The sequence below is a fragment of the Procambarus clarkii genome, chromosome 22 (assembly GCF_040958095.1).
Source record: "Procambarus clarkii isolate CNS0578487 chromosome 22, FALCON_Pclarkii_2.0, whole genome shotgun sequence".
Taxonomy (NCBI): Eukaryota; Metazoa; Arthropoda; class Malacostraca; order Decapoda; family Cambaridae; genus Procambarus; species Procambarus clarkii.
In genome coordinates, this window is record NC_091171.1 from 19,865,365 (window position 1) to 19,882,829 (window position 17,465).

Consider the following 17,465-nt stretch of genomic DNA (forward strand, 5'->3'; position numbering starts at 1 on the left):
AGCCCTGGTTCCTTCTTCCGTGGCCCACGATGAATCCACTATGATTCTATGACGAATCTACCCTGGCCACAGGCCAGCCAAATCACAGTCCCACTGGGTGCTTCGTCGTGGAGGTCTTCAACCACAATCCAGCCTGTAGCTGGCAGGTACCGATCAGCTCCACTGTGCAGGCCACTCCATGACCGATACTAGGGTTGCGAGCCCTGGGCAGGAGCCTCGTGTGATCCTGCTGATCACTCTCCTCACTAAGCACCACAGTGGCTAGTCTCTTCCACCAACCAGCCCCGGATAAGGCGATTCCCAACACTGCCACGCCACAGGCAGGCTAATACTCTCAACAGAGTTTGTCCGGGGGTGACTCACAGCTTCTTCAAAGCAGACTGGTGAAGGGATCTTGGCTGCCTTGGGTAGACTGATCCATCGTCCAATACAGCTGTCCCAGCTCGACTCTGCAAACAGACACGTCATTAATACTGGGACGCTCTAGGGAACCTCACTTACAGGCTTAGACACAAACGTCCACCTCTTCATTCCATAGATGGCGTTGCTGTCTAAGCGCCACCTCACCAGAGGTCAGCAGCGGCTATGTTATGAGCTGATTAAGATGGGAATCCAGCACCTGTGGCCGGTATATCCCGTCCTCACTAGATGGCGTTGTCCATTTGGAGTGGGTTTCGGGAGCGGACTCACAGATGGCGTTGTCGTCACTGCTCCGTGCTCCGACACTGGACTCGGGTCCGTAAAAAATGACACAAAGTCTGTTAAAAGTTCTGCTGACAGTTTACATGTAGTCAAATGCAGACGAGGAGTCACAATAACGTGGCTGAAATATGTTGACCAAACCACACACAAGAAAGTGAAGGGAAGACAGCGTTTTGGTCCGTCCTGGGCCATTCTCAAGTCGATTGTCGATTCTCACAATCGACTTGAGAATGGTCCAGGACGGACCGAAACATCGTCGTCCCTTCACTTTCTATTGTGTGGTTTGGTCATCATGTAGTCAAATCTACATCAGCAGATGTTACCATCTCCCAGATGTAATTGTAGTCGAGCATAAGCCTCGCAGTGGTAGCATCTAGAAGTTTGCTAACTTTATTGGATGACCCATAGACGTGTGGTTCTTCCTGCATAATAGAATAATGATAGATGGAGCAACTGGTGTGCATTTCACTTTGCCTCAAGTCTACTAGATTTAGATGCTGTTCCTGCTGTGAAGAGATTAAGAAACCCTAATTTACTTTGCCTGGAAAAGTGAAGAGTGAGGAGAAAATATTTAACTATACAAATGGATGAAAGGATATAGATGTAAGGCATATTACTAATGTCCTAAATATGTTCACACAAAATAAAACATGAAACAGCATATAAACAGTATATAAGTTTGGATTAAAAAACGACGTGGGTAAAAACTAGTCTTGAAAGAAACGTGTAGATTTATAGAAACAAATTACAGAGTAACAGTGCTGTGGGGTTTCAAGCGTTGTTTAGACATATATATGGACAAAAGGTTGTTATTTATACTATTGGAGAGAATGTTTGTCTGTCTGTTCAAAGGTGGAGGCCAGACTCTTGAACCTAGCTTTACCCAAACTGACAGGGGTAATGGTCTGGGGTCCGGGATGAACATAGGCAGGTCGGGGTCGCCAGAAGTCATAAGTGAACAGCGTGCCAGGGTCACATTCAGACACCCACGACGTTTTTTTTGGCACTGGCTGCTGGCTGACCCTGAAAATATTTTGAAAAAAAGGTCAGATCAATTATTTTTTGTATAATACTGTGCAATATTATGCATTGATATCAGGAAAATCAACAGAATATATATGATGTTTAGATTTCGTCCGTTGCCCGATAGAACAGATAAGTTAAATACAGCCACCACTCCTCCCCCACCTCCACCATACCCAGGCAGACACACACACACTTGCAAAACAGTTGAGTAACTATTTTATTTTATAGAAAATTTCCAAACTGTTCCAAACTATAAAATTCGAACAATTCCAAACTACAGCTGACATCACTTGAGCAGCTTTCTTATATACAATACTTGAGGTTGGCATCTCAGCATGGTTGCCGGCTGTTGTTCTGAGTGTATTATTGATACAACATTTGAAGGGCATGTCATAGATATATCCAAATTAACTTGGGAATTGATTACGATCATTCGTACTTATGCTGCTTGCAGTAACCACATAATTAGATCTTGCATGAAATATTGTATTTTTTTTACATTCACAACGTAATATTTATTAATTGGTCTTCTTGTCGTCTTCACTGGCAATGTCAGACTGCTCTGAGGAGGACCGGACGTCGTGAAGGCCTCCGCCACTGATCTTGCGCACCATCGTCTTCACCACCAGCACCGTCCACATGCCCGTCAGCAGTAGCAAACTACCGAACCAAAACTGAAACACATATATGGCCGGCATCACCTGCCACTCTGTGGACTCGAAGAAAACGGAGCGAGCAATCCAGAATGGCAGGACGCAGCAGCGGGTGAGGATCCAGAGCACCAGGAAGGCCACGAACAGCTGTTCACACACTGCATCGTACTTTGCGTATTTACACATCTTGGCTGCCAGCAGAGCTATGTCCGAATATTCATGGATGAATAAAATAAGAATTCCTATTCTAATGAAGCCGCAGGTCCAAGAAAACACAATGAGAAGGATAGTGAGAGTGTGATGGAGGATCATCTGAGACTTGTTTGAGTCTTGGCTCCCAGGCTGGGGTAGTTCTACGAGGGTGATGGCCCAGTAGTAGCCGAGGATAATCATATAATACCAGAAGACGTCGGATGTGACTTCGTGATTCGGGAAGTCCTTCCAGCACAGACTGGTGTCCCACAGCCAGGGCTTGGGCAGCGTCACGGCTGCTCCAAGAATGCCAAAGCCAGTGTGACACAGAAGCTTGAACCCACAGTCGAGGAACTTATGGTGGTTGTTGGGGTAAGTGAGCGCGTGTTTACGACGCAGCCACCTCTCCACCTGCCGCACTGTCTGGCCCGTCGACCTACATGCCCACGACACCACCACCTTCGGTGCTCTTGTCTGATGCTGTCCATAGATTGTCTCCAAGAGAGCGTTGGTCCTTGGTGGCGTTGGTCGTGTGTTCTGTATTCCCCTCGACCTGGCCAGTGGTACCAGTACGAAGGGCTCAATGAAACAGTATCGCAGCGACAGGAACATGAAACAGAACAGTATAGGGTAGAGCCATACGTCACCAGCTGACGTATGGACATCCTGCCATGTTATTCCATCGGGAAGCCAGAAGTCTGTGCTCCAGAATGCTGCGGAGACGTTCCTCCACCAGTCTCTCACCTGTAACAAATACCATTTACCTAAACAAATATACACTTCGGAGCAAATACAATATCAATATGTTATCACTGATCAAATATATTGAAACCACAAAGTTCTTTGAACTTAAAAGTCTTCACACTACACAGGAAGCTGTACACAAGGCTAGATCCCAAGCAATGTTATGCTTCACAATGACTAATACTCTGTTGTTGTTGTTGTTGTTGGGACACAAAAACAAGAACAAGTCAGAGGTAATGTAATATATAACGCAGAAGTAATATATATATATATATATAATGCAATATATATATTCATCACAAAACACTCGGTATAGTATACGATAACAGGTGGTGAACCTAACCCTTGACCATGTGACACGGGGGTAGGGTAGGTGTGGGGGTGGTGTCAGGTGTGGATAAACACAACTAACAACCATGAGAGTCAAGCATATAAGCTCCTCCCTCACTTAAACAGACGAATATATAACTGGAATATATACATATATGGGGGAACCCGTGTTGTTCAATGCACAGGCCACCATGTTTAGTGCTTGTTCTTGAGTGCACAGGCCACAAATGTGTAACACCCAGTTGCACACTTAACTCCCAAATACAAGCACACTTAACACCCCGTTACAATCACTTCCCGTTACAATCACGTAACATCCAGTTACAGTCACGTAACATCCAGTTAGTCGCCCCAATTACAGTCGCATTTAACACCCAATTACAGTCACACTTAACAGCCAGTTGCAATCACACTTAATACCTAAATACAGCCACTGTTATCACTTAAATACTGTCATTTAACAGTGACATTAACGGCTGTTCTCATTGTAAGTAATGATCTATTAGATGGCACTACCACAAGCTTTCTCAAGGCCCAGGTCAATACAACCAACCCGCTCCGTGATAAAGCCAGAACCTCTCATTTTGCTCTCTCATTGAAATCGATCAGGGAGAGGGAGAGCCTCCCTTCCCATAGTTCATGTAGGAGAGGGAGAGCCTCCCATAGTTCACGTAGGAGAGGAAGAGCCTCCCTTCCCATAGTTCACGTAGGAGGGGAAGAGTCTCCCTTCCCATAGTTCACGTAGGAGGGGAAGAGCCTCCCTTCCCATAGTTCACGTAGGAGAGAGAGAGCCTCCCTTCCCATAGTTCACATTGAGTCTCCACCTGCTGGTCGGGTTACAACCGGTTTCCCAATGACTGTTGGATGATCAGGGGCAAACAGTTAATGGTCAATGCACAGTCGATCATCCAGTTTGTGGTGGTTATAAATTCAGCTACTCGGAACAAAACGTTCCAAGTTTTTTTTTTATTATTTTTATTTGTACATGCAAAGCATGCAAATTAAATACAATAAAAACAACACAGAAAACAGAACAGAACAAATTAAAACAATAGACCACTGGCCAGAAGGGCCGACAGCACAGCACAACAAAACACAAACACGATAAATGCATAGAAAAATACAGCATAGATCAAGGCACAAAACATAATACAATGGCAAACAAGCAAGCACATTAACATCACAAAACAAAACCTTCATAAAACAAAACATACATCAAGAGGCATAACAGGAAACATAACAGGACAATCACAATACATTCCAAACAAAACATAAAGAACAAACACTTACAACAGGTAAAGCAATATGAAAACACCAGTGCAAACGTACAGCACAGAAACAATACAGGAAGAAAAACACTCACACCAAACCATCCGCCCCGCAACAAACAAAGGGCGAGGCCAAAATAAACAATAATAATAAACAAGCAAACCAGAAAACAAACAGGTACAAACACAACAACATACATGCACTGGCCTGAAGGACCGAGAATAAAACACAACATAAAGTACATCAAGAAACATAACAAGACACATCACACAGCACCCAACAAGCCAAGAATACCAACAAAAACAACAACTACAGTAACATGAAATCAGTGTACATATTTGCCCGGGAACATATCCGGTGGAAACCGCACATTGAACGCCTCCCAAAGCAGCCACGTTGTCCAGGAGGCGTGACCTAACACCGGCTGCACCATGTGAACTGGAACCTTGGCAACAAACACCCGCAGACATGGAACCCACACAGTGTCCCTCTGGATGCGAGTAACCGCCACCCTATCCCATACACCCGGAATCCGCCCACCAGAAAAGTCCTCCGGCCGTTCAAGCAGCAGGAACTCGGCAACCCAGGCTTCCAGGTCCTCAATGCACAACACCGCAGGAGGGGGGCTCGACAGAGGGCTCGACAGAGGGCACCACCACAGGGGCACCAGCGGCCACGGGCACACCACCAGACTGCAGGGAATCATGGCGGTGCAGATCCTTACGTAAAGTCACCACCAGGCCACGCCCAGCACCAACATCCGCACCATCCCTGGCAGCTGAAGCCACCACACCCGATAGCGGAAAGCCCTGGGCGGGGAAGAAACAGGAGACACACCCGAGACACGGGCGTCAGCACCAGCAGGCACATGAACCTCCGCCACCATCAACCGCGGAGACAACGACTCAGCCGGATCCATGCCGCCAACACTTGAAGACCCACAGTCACTAAAGTCCCCAATATCAGCCCAGGCTGTAAACGAACGCCTGGAACGTTTGGGCTCCGGCCGGATATCGTCAGAGCCGGAAGCAGATCCAGTGGCACGGAGTATTCCCCAACATGGAGAATACATCACATACGCTGATGATGTTACCCAAATAATATGCCAACCGGACCCATCAAAGCCGCTACTAGCCAACAAGACCAAGGCGGCAATTGAACTCATAAACAACTTTGAGAAGCAATGGAAAATTAGCACCAACAAACAAAAGTTCCAAATAATACACATTGCGAAAAGAAACCCGGACCCCATCATCCTTGATAACTAGCCGATCCAATATGCGGAGGTAGGCAGAATACTGGGACTTATGATAAATAGAACAGAGATACAAATTCATGTAAGGGACCGACTAAACAAAGCCAAAGCAGCATTAGGAAAACTGAGAAGATTCCGAAGCCTCAGTACTAACATTCAGATCCACCTATATAAGGCTCTAGTTCGGCCGCATCTAGAATATCCCCCAGTACCACTACACACCATAAAGAAAACTAACATGCAGAAACTGCAAGCAGTACAAAATAAGGCGCTAAGGAGAGCAGCAAAACACCGTCCACCATATGATCAGACAATCCAGGAGCTCCACGAACTCCTGAACATACAGCCACTAAACATCAGACTGCAGCACCAAGCCATCAGGGTATGGAACACCATCGAAATGTTAGAGGACCCAATGTTTGAAAGATTACTCCAAGATGAGACGCCCCGCTCCCACAGCTGGTGGCCCAAGAGCCTCGATTCTCTGGACGAAAACCCCGCCCCACAGTATATAATCCCCAGATGAGTTATATATGTATATATATGAACAGTTCATATATGTGTATGTATGAACAACTCGATAAATAATATGTTGTATGACAACTCGATAAATAATAATAATAAAATAAAGAGCCTTAAACAGAATAACATGTGTGGAAGCATCGGAGTGTGTATATATGAATGCTACACAGTATTCATCTATGGACATCCATATATGGTGAAACACATGTGAAGAACCTCTCACACACTCACAGCTCCCTGACAAGAGGGAGCCAGCTTAGCTTAGCTGCCAACACCCACACATCGTGTCAGCAAGGCGGACAGCCCGCCTGCTTTCATACCTCTCACTGTATTTCCCACTTCTATACTTCCCTTCACCTATGCCTCTCCTTCCTCTTTACTCAAAAAAAAAAAAAAGTGACACGGGCACCACTAGCTGGACGAACCGGCGCCTGACGCAGAACGGCAGCAGCCTCTACCACAGGGGGAACCAGACCACACACAGTAGGAGGCTCTGCAGCCACCCCAGCACCCAGCACAGGAGGGACCCGAGGGGAGGATGCAGGGCCAGGTTCCACAGCCGAAGATGAGGAAGCCGACGGCGACGCTCCACAGGGATCACCAGGAAGGTCCATGGAAACGGCAGTGTTAGAGACATGGTCAGGAGGAACATCCGACGGCACCGCAACACCCGGAGGAGGGTCTGCGACAACCGGGGGAACGTCAGGTGACGCTGGGGGAGCCTCAGCAGCGAACGGGACGCTCACCTCCTCACCCCCGGAGTCCTCCTCCAGAGGAAGCGGCGAGAAATCCTCCTCACGGAACAAGTTCACAAGAGCGACCGGATCAGTAGTACACCCGGCAGCCTGATGCCCCAGCAAGCCACACCAGAAGCAAGTACGGGGTTGCCGGGCATAAAACACCCGCACGTAGTACCCCAACAGCCAGACAGAGGACGGTATGTCCGACCTCAGTCGCATCCCGAGGGTCCGAATGTTGGTCTTCACACCCGAATACGTGCCAGACGACAGTGAGTTCATCCGCACACTGATGACGGAGCCGTACCTCTGGAAGAATCGCTGGAGGATAGTCTCAGGAAACTCCATGGGGGCGTCATGAACACTTGACATACGTCACAGCACCACTACGGTCTGAAATGGTCACAGACCCGGTGCCGTTCTGTAGCTGCAAAGTACGTCCCTTGTACCTCCGTAGGAAAGCACGGTACACCGCCTCACCTATAAACTTGATGATGACACGTGAGCAGTGACCAGCTCAATGCCATATACGTCCCCAACCGGGACACGAAGCATGTCACTCAATACCCTTGTCCACCAGCGGGTAACCACCACGGCCAGTAAACTCCAATCCGATGGAGTTTAACCGCACGACAGCGGGAATAGGGCCGCCCATCATAAAACACGCCACGTCCCCACCACCAGGAACAGCAGGGAGGGTAGAGACACCCACACCCCCTGCTGGCAAAAATGTCAATCACCCCAAAACTGCCAGAGCGGGCAAACGACACGTCCACACTCGGCAGCCCACAGGCGACTCCACATTTAACACCCAATTACAGTCACACTTAACAGCCAGTTACAATCACACTTAATACCTAAATACAGCCACTGTTATCACTTAAATACTGTCATTTAACAGTGACATTAACGGCTGTTCTCATTGTAAGTAACGATCTATTAGATGGCACTACCACAAGCTTTCTCAAGGCCCAGGTCAATACAACCAACCCGCTCCGTGATACAGCCAGAACCTCTCATTTTGCTCTCTCATTGAAATCGATCAGGGAGAGGGAGAGCCTCCCTTCCCATAGTTCACGTAGGAGAGGGAGAGCCTCCCTTCCCATAGTTCACGTAGGAGAGGGAGAGCCTCCCTTCCCATAGTTCACGTAGGAGGGGAAGAGCCTCCCTTCCCATAGTTCACGTAGGAGGGGAAGAGCCTCCCTTCCCATAGTTCACGTAGGAGAGGGAGAGCCTCCCTTCCCATAGTTCACATTGAGTCTCCACCTGCTTGCTGGTCGGGTTACAACCGGTTTCCCAATGACTGTTGGATGATCAGGGGTAAACAATTAATGGTCAATGCCCAGTCGATCATCCAGTTTGTGGTGGTTATAGATTCAGCTACTCGGAACAAAACGTTCCAAGTAGCACGGGCTATGGTGAGCCTGTAGGACCTAGATCATCCAGGGCTCGAAACCGGCCGAAATTGCTCGCGATGTCGAATAAGCCGTGCTACCACTGCTCCAGTGGCCATTACAAAATTTAGTGTCATAAAATGCTCGAATACATCTTTTCCGAGTTAATTTTCTACATTGATTTACAGACTATATTTACAGACAGCGTTCAATAATTACCAGGATTATCCTCATCTTTCTTTGTGTTTATAGGACCAACATTTTCACTGTCATCGGTGCAGTGAATATGATCATTGACAAGTACCTGTGGTAATTCGCCAGCAAGTCCATTACCTTATTGTTCAGGTCTGCGGGATGTATTGATTGTTTGTTTTTTTTAGTTCTTGTAAGAATTGAGCAATATGTTCAACTATATTAATTTTACAGAACGTTTAATCTTTCTTATTTGCAGTTGGTTGTGTGATCTAGACCAGGCGCTCGCTGGAACCCCGTCCAGGGCGCCCACCACCTTTCAACGCTGGTGAATAAACGAACTAGAAAATGTTAAGCTTGCTAAGTTGCATTCAAGCATTTAGAAGCTGGGATGAGCGCCTTTAACCACCTTGAATGTCCTCTTCGGAGCGAGGACGAGTGAGAGAACACAGGAGAGTGTGCTTCCTCATCTCTGTAACACATTAATCAAATACTGCACAAAGAAATCATATCAATGTGATTTCAGTAACACAATAAAGTGATAGATATGGTAGAATGCTGAGAATCAAAATAAAGATTATTGTCGCCAAAAGTATAGTTCATTAGCCTGCAGTATTCTGTCAGGTCCTGTGACTGTTCAGGTAGCAAACCCCAACAGCCTCGCAGATCTATCACCCATGAAACATCACCACGTGTTGGGCTGTGACAATTTAAACAATTCGATATCTATTAAGTGTAAAGCATTATGTATATTGTAAAGCATTATGCATATTAAAGAGAATGCATTACCTTTTATATATCATTTTAATTACCCATTCATGTCAGCTGGAAAATTATACACCAGCCAGCCCCATGTATACACCAGGCAGGTCTGGTGTGGCCAAGCTCCACATCACTCAGGCCTCGTGTGGCCAAACACCACATCACTCAGGCCTCGTGTGGCCAAACACCACATCACTCAGGCCTCGTGTGGCCAAACACCACATCACTCAAGGCCTCGTGTGGCCAAACACCACATCACTCAGGCCTCGTGTGGCCAAGCACCACATCACTCACATATACCCCAAAGATGATCACAAACTTTACCCACGGAAACGAAAACGTTACCATTTTATGTCAACTTAACTATATAAAACCAAACAAATAGTTACCATATCGTTGCTGGTATTAAGGAGGTGGGTGGAGGTGCTGGTGAACGCGGCCACCAGACGCTCTGTCTCCTCCATTATTAGGCCTTCAGCACGCTCAACAGGTCGGTGAGACGGGATGCTGTTCTGACGGCTGTGGTGTGAGGCTCCTGGTGTGACGGTCCTGGTGTGAGGCTCCTGATGTGAGGCTCCTGATGTGAGGCTCCTGGTGTGAGGCTCCTAGTGTGACGGACCTGGTGTTGCGACGGTGAGGTGTGAGTGAGGTTCCTGCTGAAGTACACAGGGGTCACTAATACATAAAAGTTGGCGTGATAGTTAAGACATTTACACTTGACACTGAAAATGTGTTCATTTTGGCCAAATACCTAGGGTAAGAGTGGTCACGTGGCGCCGGAACACATACTGGAGGGGTGTGGTGGTGTAGCCACACTGGGGGGGTGTGGTGGTGTAGCCACACTGGAGGGGTGTGGTGGTGTAGCCACACTGGAGGGGTGTGGTGGTGTAGCCACACTGGAGGGGTGTGGTGGTGTAGCCACACTGGAGGGGTGTGGTGGTGTAGCCACACTGGAGGGGTGTGGTGGTGTACCCACACTGGAGGGGTGTGGTGGTGTACCCACACTGGAGGGGTGTGATGGTATAGACACACTGGAGGGTGTGGTGGTGTAGCCACACTCGAAGGGTGTGGCGGGAACAGGGTGTTGGGAGGGAGTGCAGGGCCTCACCAGCTAACTGCGGCTGCCGCGATATAATGAGATTTCACCGGAGATATGCACCAGGCAGCTTTATCGTGATGATAATCCTGCATCCCGGGATTATCCTCCTCTTTCCCTCTCTGTCTCTCTCTCCGTCCCTCTCTCTATTTCCTCCCAATCCCCCGCCCTTTGTCTCATTCTCTTCTCTATTCCCATTCTTTCCCCACCCATTATTTTTCTTCCCTCTCCTCTCTCCATCTTCTTCCTCCTTTCATCTATAGCGTAAATTCCAACAATTCATTAAGTCAGGGATTAGCTGATAAGAAATATTTAGTGTTATATTAGTCATGGTGGTACTGTAGTAGTCCTGGTGGTACTGCAGTAGTCCTGGTGGTACTGTAGTAGTCCTGGTGGTACTGTAATAGACCTGGTGGTACTGCAGTAGTCCTGGTGGTACTGTAGTAGTCCTGGTGGTACTATAGTAGTCATGGTGGTACTGTAGTAGTTGTTGGGAAGAAAACTTACTCTCTATTAATTGATTGATATTTAATTAAGAGATTAATTTAAATTAATCGAAGGACCACCTTATTTTGACTGAAAAGGGAAACTGATAAAGTTAAATGATAAGGACTGAAATACCAGTGCCTATGGATAGGAAACTATTAAAGATTATTCTTTAAACTTCTATGGGCTGTATAATATTAATGTTCGAAAATAAACTTTCCGTCCTTCACAAAATTAGGGTTTAATACCAGAAGTAATCTACTCCCAGTACGCTTCATCAAGGCTGGTTCTTCCTCGAATAAAATTAGTAATTCTACTAAATACTATTAAGAAACATTAGATGAATTGATTAATGGTAAAAAGATTATATGTTGATTAATCAAGCAATTATTCTCATTTGACTTTTATGAGGCTAACATATTACGTTAGATATCTCAAATCAAATAAACTAAATCTCTTCGGCTGATCTATAATTTTCTCATTTAATGGAATAATAGAAAGGATTTCAGCTGCTTAGCTGTAATAGTGAACGGAGAGGTACAGGTGCAATGGCGTCGTCTGCTACTTGCAGCAACGCGTGAGTTCATGCATGGCGTGGAAACATGATGTCCACGACCGCTTACAACACAAGCTGAAATTTCAACTATGTATACTAATTGGTTACACCTACTATATAATATCCTCACTATGCCATAAAAGGAATAAATTTAATTCCTTATGGACGTACTTATTGTTTGGGGAGGTCGCGTAGCATAACGATGGACAGTGCACAGTAAAATGATATACCGAGAGATCTCACGATATAACAAATATTAGGGCACTTAACCTGCTGGTTGTCCACCGAAGCAATTCCAGATTGCTACTGGAGCAATTGCACGCTCCTAGGCCGGTTAAATGCAAGGGCCTAACGCAGTATTGATGGAAATCCACTCTCCCGGGATGCACGATGTGATTGTTGACGTCTCTAGCGAAGCAGCATGGCGAATGGTGGCGGCGTCTCTCCGCCCTCCCTCAACTCGTCTCTCGCATTCACAACAGAAATTACTAATCACGGATAATTCTTTTCCGTGTAATTACTGATGTAATGCATTAATGAGAACCGGGTTGCAATTATAGGGAATTAAATAATATCATATTCTTGCTAAATGGTATTAATCGAGAAATGGAGAGAAATTTTATTTCCTCCATAGCATTCGTACGTAACAGATAAAACTGCTACTTGATAATAATTTCAGTTAATAACTCTCGGTTTTGGATTACTGAGAGCTATATTATTCGTAGTTAATTATTGTACGGAATACTGATAATTTTAGAAAACCAATTAGTTTGGGACAGGATCTGCGAGCTGCAAATCTACGAAAAGCTTGGATGAAGGCTTCGGCACTCATGTCAGAAGTCACTTGTAGATGTACGCCTCGTGTGGTTGCACACGTGAAGAGGCAAATATAAGCTTTCACTGGTATCTTATCTGGAGTACCAGTGAGAAGCAAGGCTCCTGTGAAATCGACACCAGTGGTCTCAAAAAGGACGAAGATGGACTACTCTCTCCTTAGGGAGTGGTGGAGGTCCTGGGTAAGGACACACTCGAGCGTCGTATCTTTTGCAGATTACACAGAACTTAATGATTGATTTGACAGTTTGACGACCTTGGGGAAGCCAATATTTCTGTCTCAAGTCGGTGAGTGTCCAACACTCCACCATGTAAAGTACCATATTGATGATGATGTAAAACTAGAAGTTTTGTAATAATGTGGTGACGTGGTAGAAGGATCGGATTCTTTGTATCCAAATCAATTTCCGCATGAAGCAGACGTCCTCCACACCTTAATATATTATGAGTGTTGGTATCATACCAGATACCTAGACTTGGTTAATTTATCTGGAAGATTTTCATATTCACTTCCATACGTCTCTTGTTGTGCACGTTTGATCCAGTAGAGGATAGGATTGGGAAACTTATGCCTGATTCCTATCTTAGCAAGAAAGTCAAACACATGTGCTGTCACTCTTAATAACTTACTCAAGTTAGAATAATTGTGAGGATTAATAGCTGAGATTCGATGAGGTTCTGGGTCTTTCATGGGAGTAGTGATACTAGTCACTATGACTTGTGGTCTCTGTTTGGGCCACTGACCACTAACAAGCCATGAAGGTACATTAAACCACATCGAAGACTTGATTAGTTGTTTTAAGGCTAACCCTCTTGATAAGTAATCTGCAGGATTGTCCTTAGTGGGGACATGTGTGAATTTATATCCAGCAGATAATTCATGAATTTCCCTAATGCGATTACTAACGTAGGGAATTTTATTGTTGTTATTTCTTACCCATTGTAATACTGCCTCAATGTCTGACTACACTACGATTTCACCAAAGTGGATATTATTGAGTGTTCTGGTCAGGCAATGAGCCAATCGTACTCCCACCAGCAATGCAGTTAACTCCATTTGAGGTAAAGATCTCTTCTTGATTGGAGCAACTCTTGCTTTAGATGTGAGTAAAATTGATTGTGCACTATTGACTAAGTAGGCTGCGGCGCCATACGCTTTGCCAGAGGCATCGCAAAAAAAAAACGTGCAAATTTGTGGGTAAGTTTTGTCCTGAAGAATTACGAGGAAATTTCAAAACACCTAACTGATTGAAATCCGTTGTTAGTATTTGCCATTTATCTTGCAACTCAATTGGCAACGGATCATCCCATCCCATATGTTTCTGCCAGCATTCCTGCATGAGGAGTTTGCCCCTTATTAATATAGGACTAAGTAAGCCCAAAGGGTCAAATGGTTGACTGACATACGAGAGTAATTTTCTTATGGTAAGGGATGTATTATTGGTTTTACTGACTTGACATTCATCTCGTCAGTACCTGTGTTCTATTCCACGCCCAGAACTTTTAATTGATTAGGCACCTGATAACCCGGAAATTCTTTCTCGATTATCTGGTTTAATGATTTATTGTTTGAGGCCCATGATTGTAGTGGCATATTGGCTCCTAACAACTCACGGTTAGCCTCATGGTAGATTTCTACCAATATGGATTTGTCATTAGTAGTTCCCTGGAAATTATCGACATACAAGTTGTCACTGATCTCTGCTTTATAAGGGCTATTTGACTTCTTCAAATGTGTATCTAATGTGGCTTGAAGTAGAAACGGTGAAGAAGTCGCACCGAATAGCACAGAGGCAAACCGGTAGGTTATGACATCACTGTCAGGATCCAGTGGGTCCTTAATCCAGAGAAATTTGGTGTAATTACGATCCTCCTCTTGCAAGCCTACTCTAAGGAAAGCTTTACTGATATCAGCAGTATAAGCGAAAATACCAGTGCGGAATCATAATAATACATCATGTAGCCTTTGTGTTAGGCTAGGTCCCATTTGGAGACACTCATTCAAGGACACGCTGTTTGTATTCACTTTGGCACTACAGTTGAAGACAATACGTATTGGCGTTGTCAATGAATCTTTCACCACAGCGTGATGGGGTAAATAGCGACCTGTTTTTCGGTTATCATTATCAACAACTTCGATAAATTTACTATAGAATTGTTGTTGAATTAATTGATGATACATGCTCAATTTATCTGGCTGTTTCTTCAGCCATATTAATTGAGACTGTAATTGAGAGGCTGCCATGAAATAATTAACTGGAAGTTGTGGATGATTCAACTTCCATGGCAGTCTCACCCAGTATTGTTTGTCTTTATAGACAACTGTGTCCAGATATTGCTGGCAAGTCCACGTATCATCAGGGCTTGGTTTATCAGGGACAATACCTAAAGTGTCTAAATCCCACAGACGATGTACAGGTGGATCAGACTCATTATCTTCAGATGTTTCTCTGAAATGTAGGGGTGACTGTTCCAAGCCTAGTCACGCCACTATTGAATTGTTAGTTTGTTTGTTGGTTGACGCTGTTTTTTGTTGGAAAAGCACCGGTCCAGTAAGCAATTTGCCTCCAGCAGATGACAACAAATTCATTCCATGTTGTCTAGTGCATCCCGTTATAAATTTATAATAACAGTCAGCGCCTGTTAGGATACCAATATCTGTGAGGCAGTCAGAGTTTATTTTGTGATCTGCTAGCCTCATGCGGTTTCGTTTGAGATATCTCGCAGTGCTAGGCTGCGAGCTAGTCCTGTGACCTGCAGGTCTGAAGGAAGTTTATCTACTACTACCGCTTGTATTGGACTAGTGGAAGATCCAAGTCTCACTAACACCTTGACTACTTGGTATTCACGAGGTTCACTATTAGTCAAGAACCCAGAAATATTCAGTCTCACACTTTTGGCAGGTTTTAATTTTAACTGCTCGACTAATTGTTGTGTGATGAAGGTTTTCTGTGATCCTTGATCAAAGAGACCTCTAGTGTTAACTCTAGACTTCTTATCAATTAGTTTGAGTTGAGCCGTAGGCAGAGTGGTATTATTGCCTGACTCAGTAGCAAGTACATTTATTTCTTGATGTACCTTGCAATATTGTACTGTGGTAGAATTCATAGAATCCTCCCTAGGTGTCACAGATTGTGTAGAAGTTTTTCTACATAAGGCATAATGATGTACACCTTTGTTGCATCTACTGCATAACCGTAGCTGCACTACACATTTACTCAGATTCAGATTCAGATTCAGATGTTTATTCAGGTAAGGTATATACATACAAGTGATGTTACATTAATGGATTGATATATAGATAGAGCTAGTACATACAATGCCTAAAGCCACTATTACGCAATGCGTTTCGGGCAAGAAAAACATTAATATCTAGAACTTAATACTAATTGAGCATAAAGAATAAAAGATGTTGAGAACAAATACAAATAAAGATAAAAAAAAAAGGGGGAACATGACTGAAAAAGCAGCACAAATACAATAGGTTGACAAACAGTGTTGATTAAAAAAAAAAGAAAAAAAAAAAGAAAATAACAGACATGGGTTGACAATAGAGGAGTGAGGTAGATTACAGGGAATTTATTAGGTAGTGTTTAGTTTTTATCTTAAACTGGTTGAGAGAGGTACAGTCTTTAACATGGTTGGGAAGGTCATTCCACATTCTGGGCCCCTTGATTTGCAGAGCATTTCTAGTTTGATTAAGACGTACTCTAGGAATATCAAAACTGTATTTATTTCTGGTGTGGTGCTCATGGGTTCTGTTACAACCTTCTATGAAGCTTATTACTGGGATCATGAGAACCCATGCACTTGGTGCATCTGTGTAATTCTTGTAGCCGTTTAATCCTGGTATTAAAGTTAGGATAAACAGTGCATTTGTAGGTGACATGTTCTTGATCACAGAACAGACATCTCTCTCTGGCTGAATTTGTCCTTTTAGTAGACACATCAGTTGCAACGTCAGAGGGAGATACAGAATAAATACCTACACTACCACTCCTTTTTCCAGTGGATGGAGTAGTCCTAGGTTTGGATTTATTGGACTTATTCAAAGTCGATTTGGGTTTGACTGAGTTGTCAAGGTTAGGTTGTTTAGACTCAGGTTTAATCTTATCATGAGTCTTCAACCTGTTAACCCTTATTCTCAGTCCCTCGAATATTTGCTCGAGAGTGAGAAACTCGGTTTTATAGTGAGAGCAGATTTCTGCTAAAATATTTCGAGGTAATTTCCTCTGTAAAAGTAACTTAATTGACCATTCTGAGGCTGGTACATCAACTTTAGTACCTAAGGCCTTCACTAGAGACTCTACTTCTAGCCTGAAGCTTTGAAGTGAGTCTGGTTGGTAACTTGGTGCATTCAGATCCAGTAACTGGTAATACAGGTTAGCTATACTAAACTCCTTGTTGCAATAGTTCAACTTTAGTAGTTTTATAGCTTCCTCATAATTACTCTCAGTGAGAGCTAGGTTATTTATGACCTTTTTAGCCTCCCCTTTGAGAAGGCTAATCAGGTATGAGAATTTAGAAACTGTCAAGAGAAGATTTCTTATGTACTGTATATGAACTTCAAATGAAGTCCAAAATGTGTCCCAATTTTCTTCATCCAGCCCTGCAAATGTAGGTAAGTCTAAAGTAGGTAGACGAACCTCAGGTAATTGATTACTGGATTGAGACATAGTATTATTTGCATTAGATTTATATTGTTTTACTATATT

At 44.4% G+C, this 17,465-nt stretch overlaps 2 protein-coding genes across 7 annotated transcripts in view; one reads left to right on the forward strand and one right to left on the reverse strand.

The window, feature by feature from the left end:
• LOC123757638 (bifunctional peptidase and arginyl-hydroxylase JMJD5) overlaps window positions 1–9,811 on the forward strand; it is a 296,441-nt gene extending 286,630 nt beyond the window's left edge. For all 4 annotated transcript variants that reach the window (XM_045741509.2, XM_069329516.1, XM_069329517.1 and 1 more), the window contains one exon: window positions 9,276–9,811. The gene's annotated coding sequence lies outside the window, so the exon portion shown is untranslated. The remainder of the gene's footprint in view (window positions 1–9,275) is intronic.
• On the reverse strand, window positions 1,776–13,787 carry LOC123757630 (ceramide synthase 2-like). Of its 3 annotated transcripts, none has more exons than XM_069329520.1 (3): window positions 12,187–13,787; window positions 10,168–10,431; window positions 1,776–3,317 (listed from the first exon to the last, which is right to left on the reverse strand). In XM_069329520.1, exons 2-3 carry the CDS (start codon window positions 10,240–10,242, stop codon window positions 2,247–2,249), a joined length of 1,146 nt encoding a protein of 381 aa, XP_069185621.1. In that variant the 5' UTR covers window positions 10,243–10,431; window positions 12,187–13,787; the 3' UTR covers window positions 1,776–2,246. The 3 variants fall into 3 exon arrangements, with proteins under 3 accessions (XP_069185621.1, XP_069185619.1, XP_069185620.1); XM_069329518.1 differs by having other exon boundaries at window positions 10,168–11,991; window positions 12,088–13,787; XM_069329519.1 differs by having other exon boundaries at window positions 10,168–10,434; window positions 10,530–13,787.
• Between the last annotated feature and the right edge of the window lie 3,678 nt (window positions 13,788–17,465).

Coding starts and splice junctions, on each gene's coding strand:
- LOC123757630 (XM_069329520.1), bottom strand. CDS start 10,242: ATGGAGGAGACAGAGCGTCTGGTGGCCGCGTTCACCAGCACCTCCACC. Junction 3,318..10,167: donor TTAATACCAGCAACGATATG/GTAACTATTTGT, acceptor TATTTGTTACAG/GTGAGAGACTGGTGGAGGAA.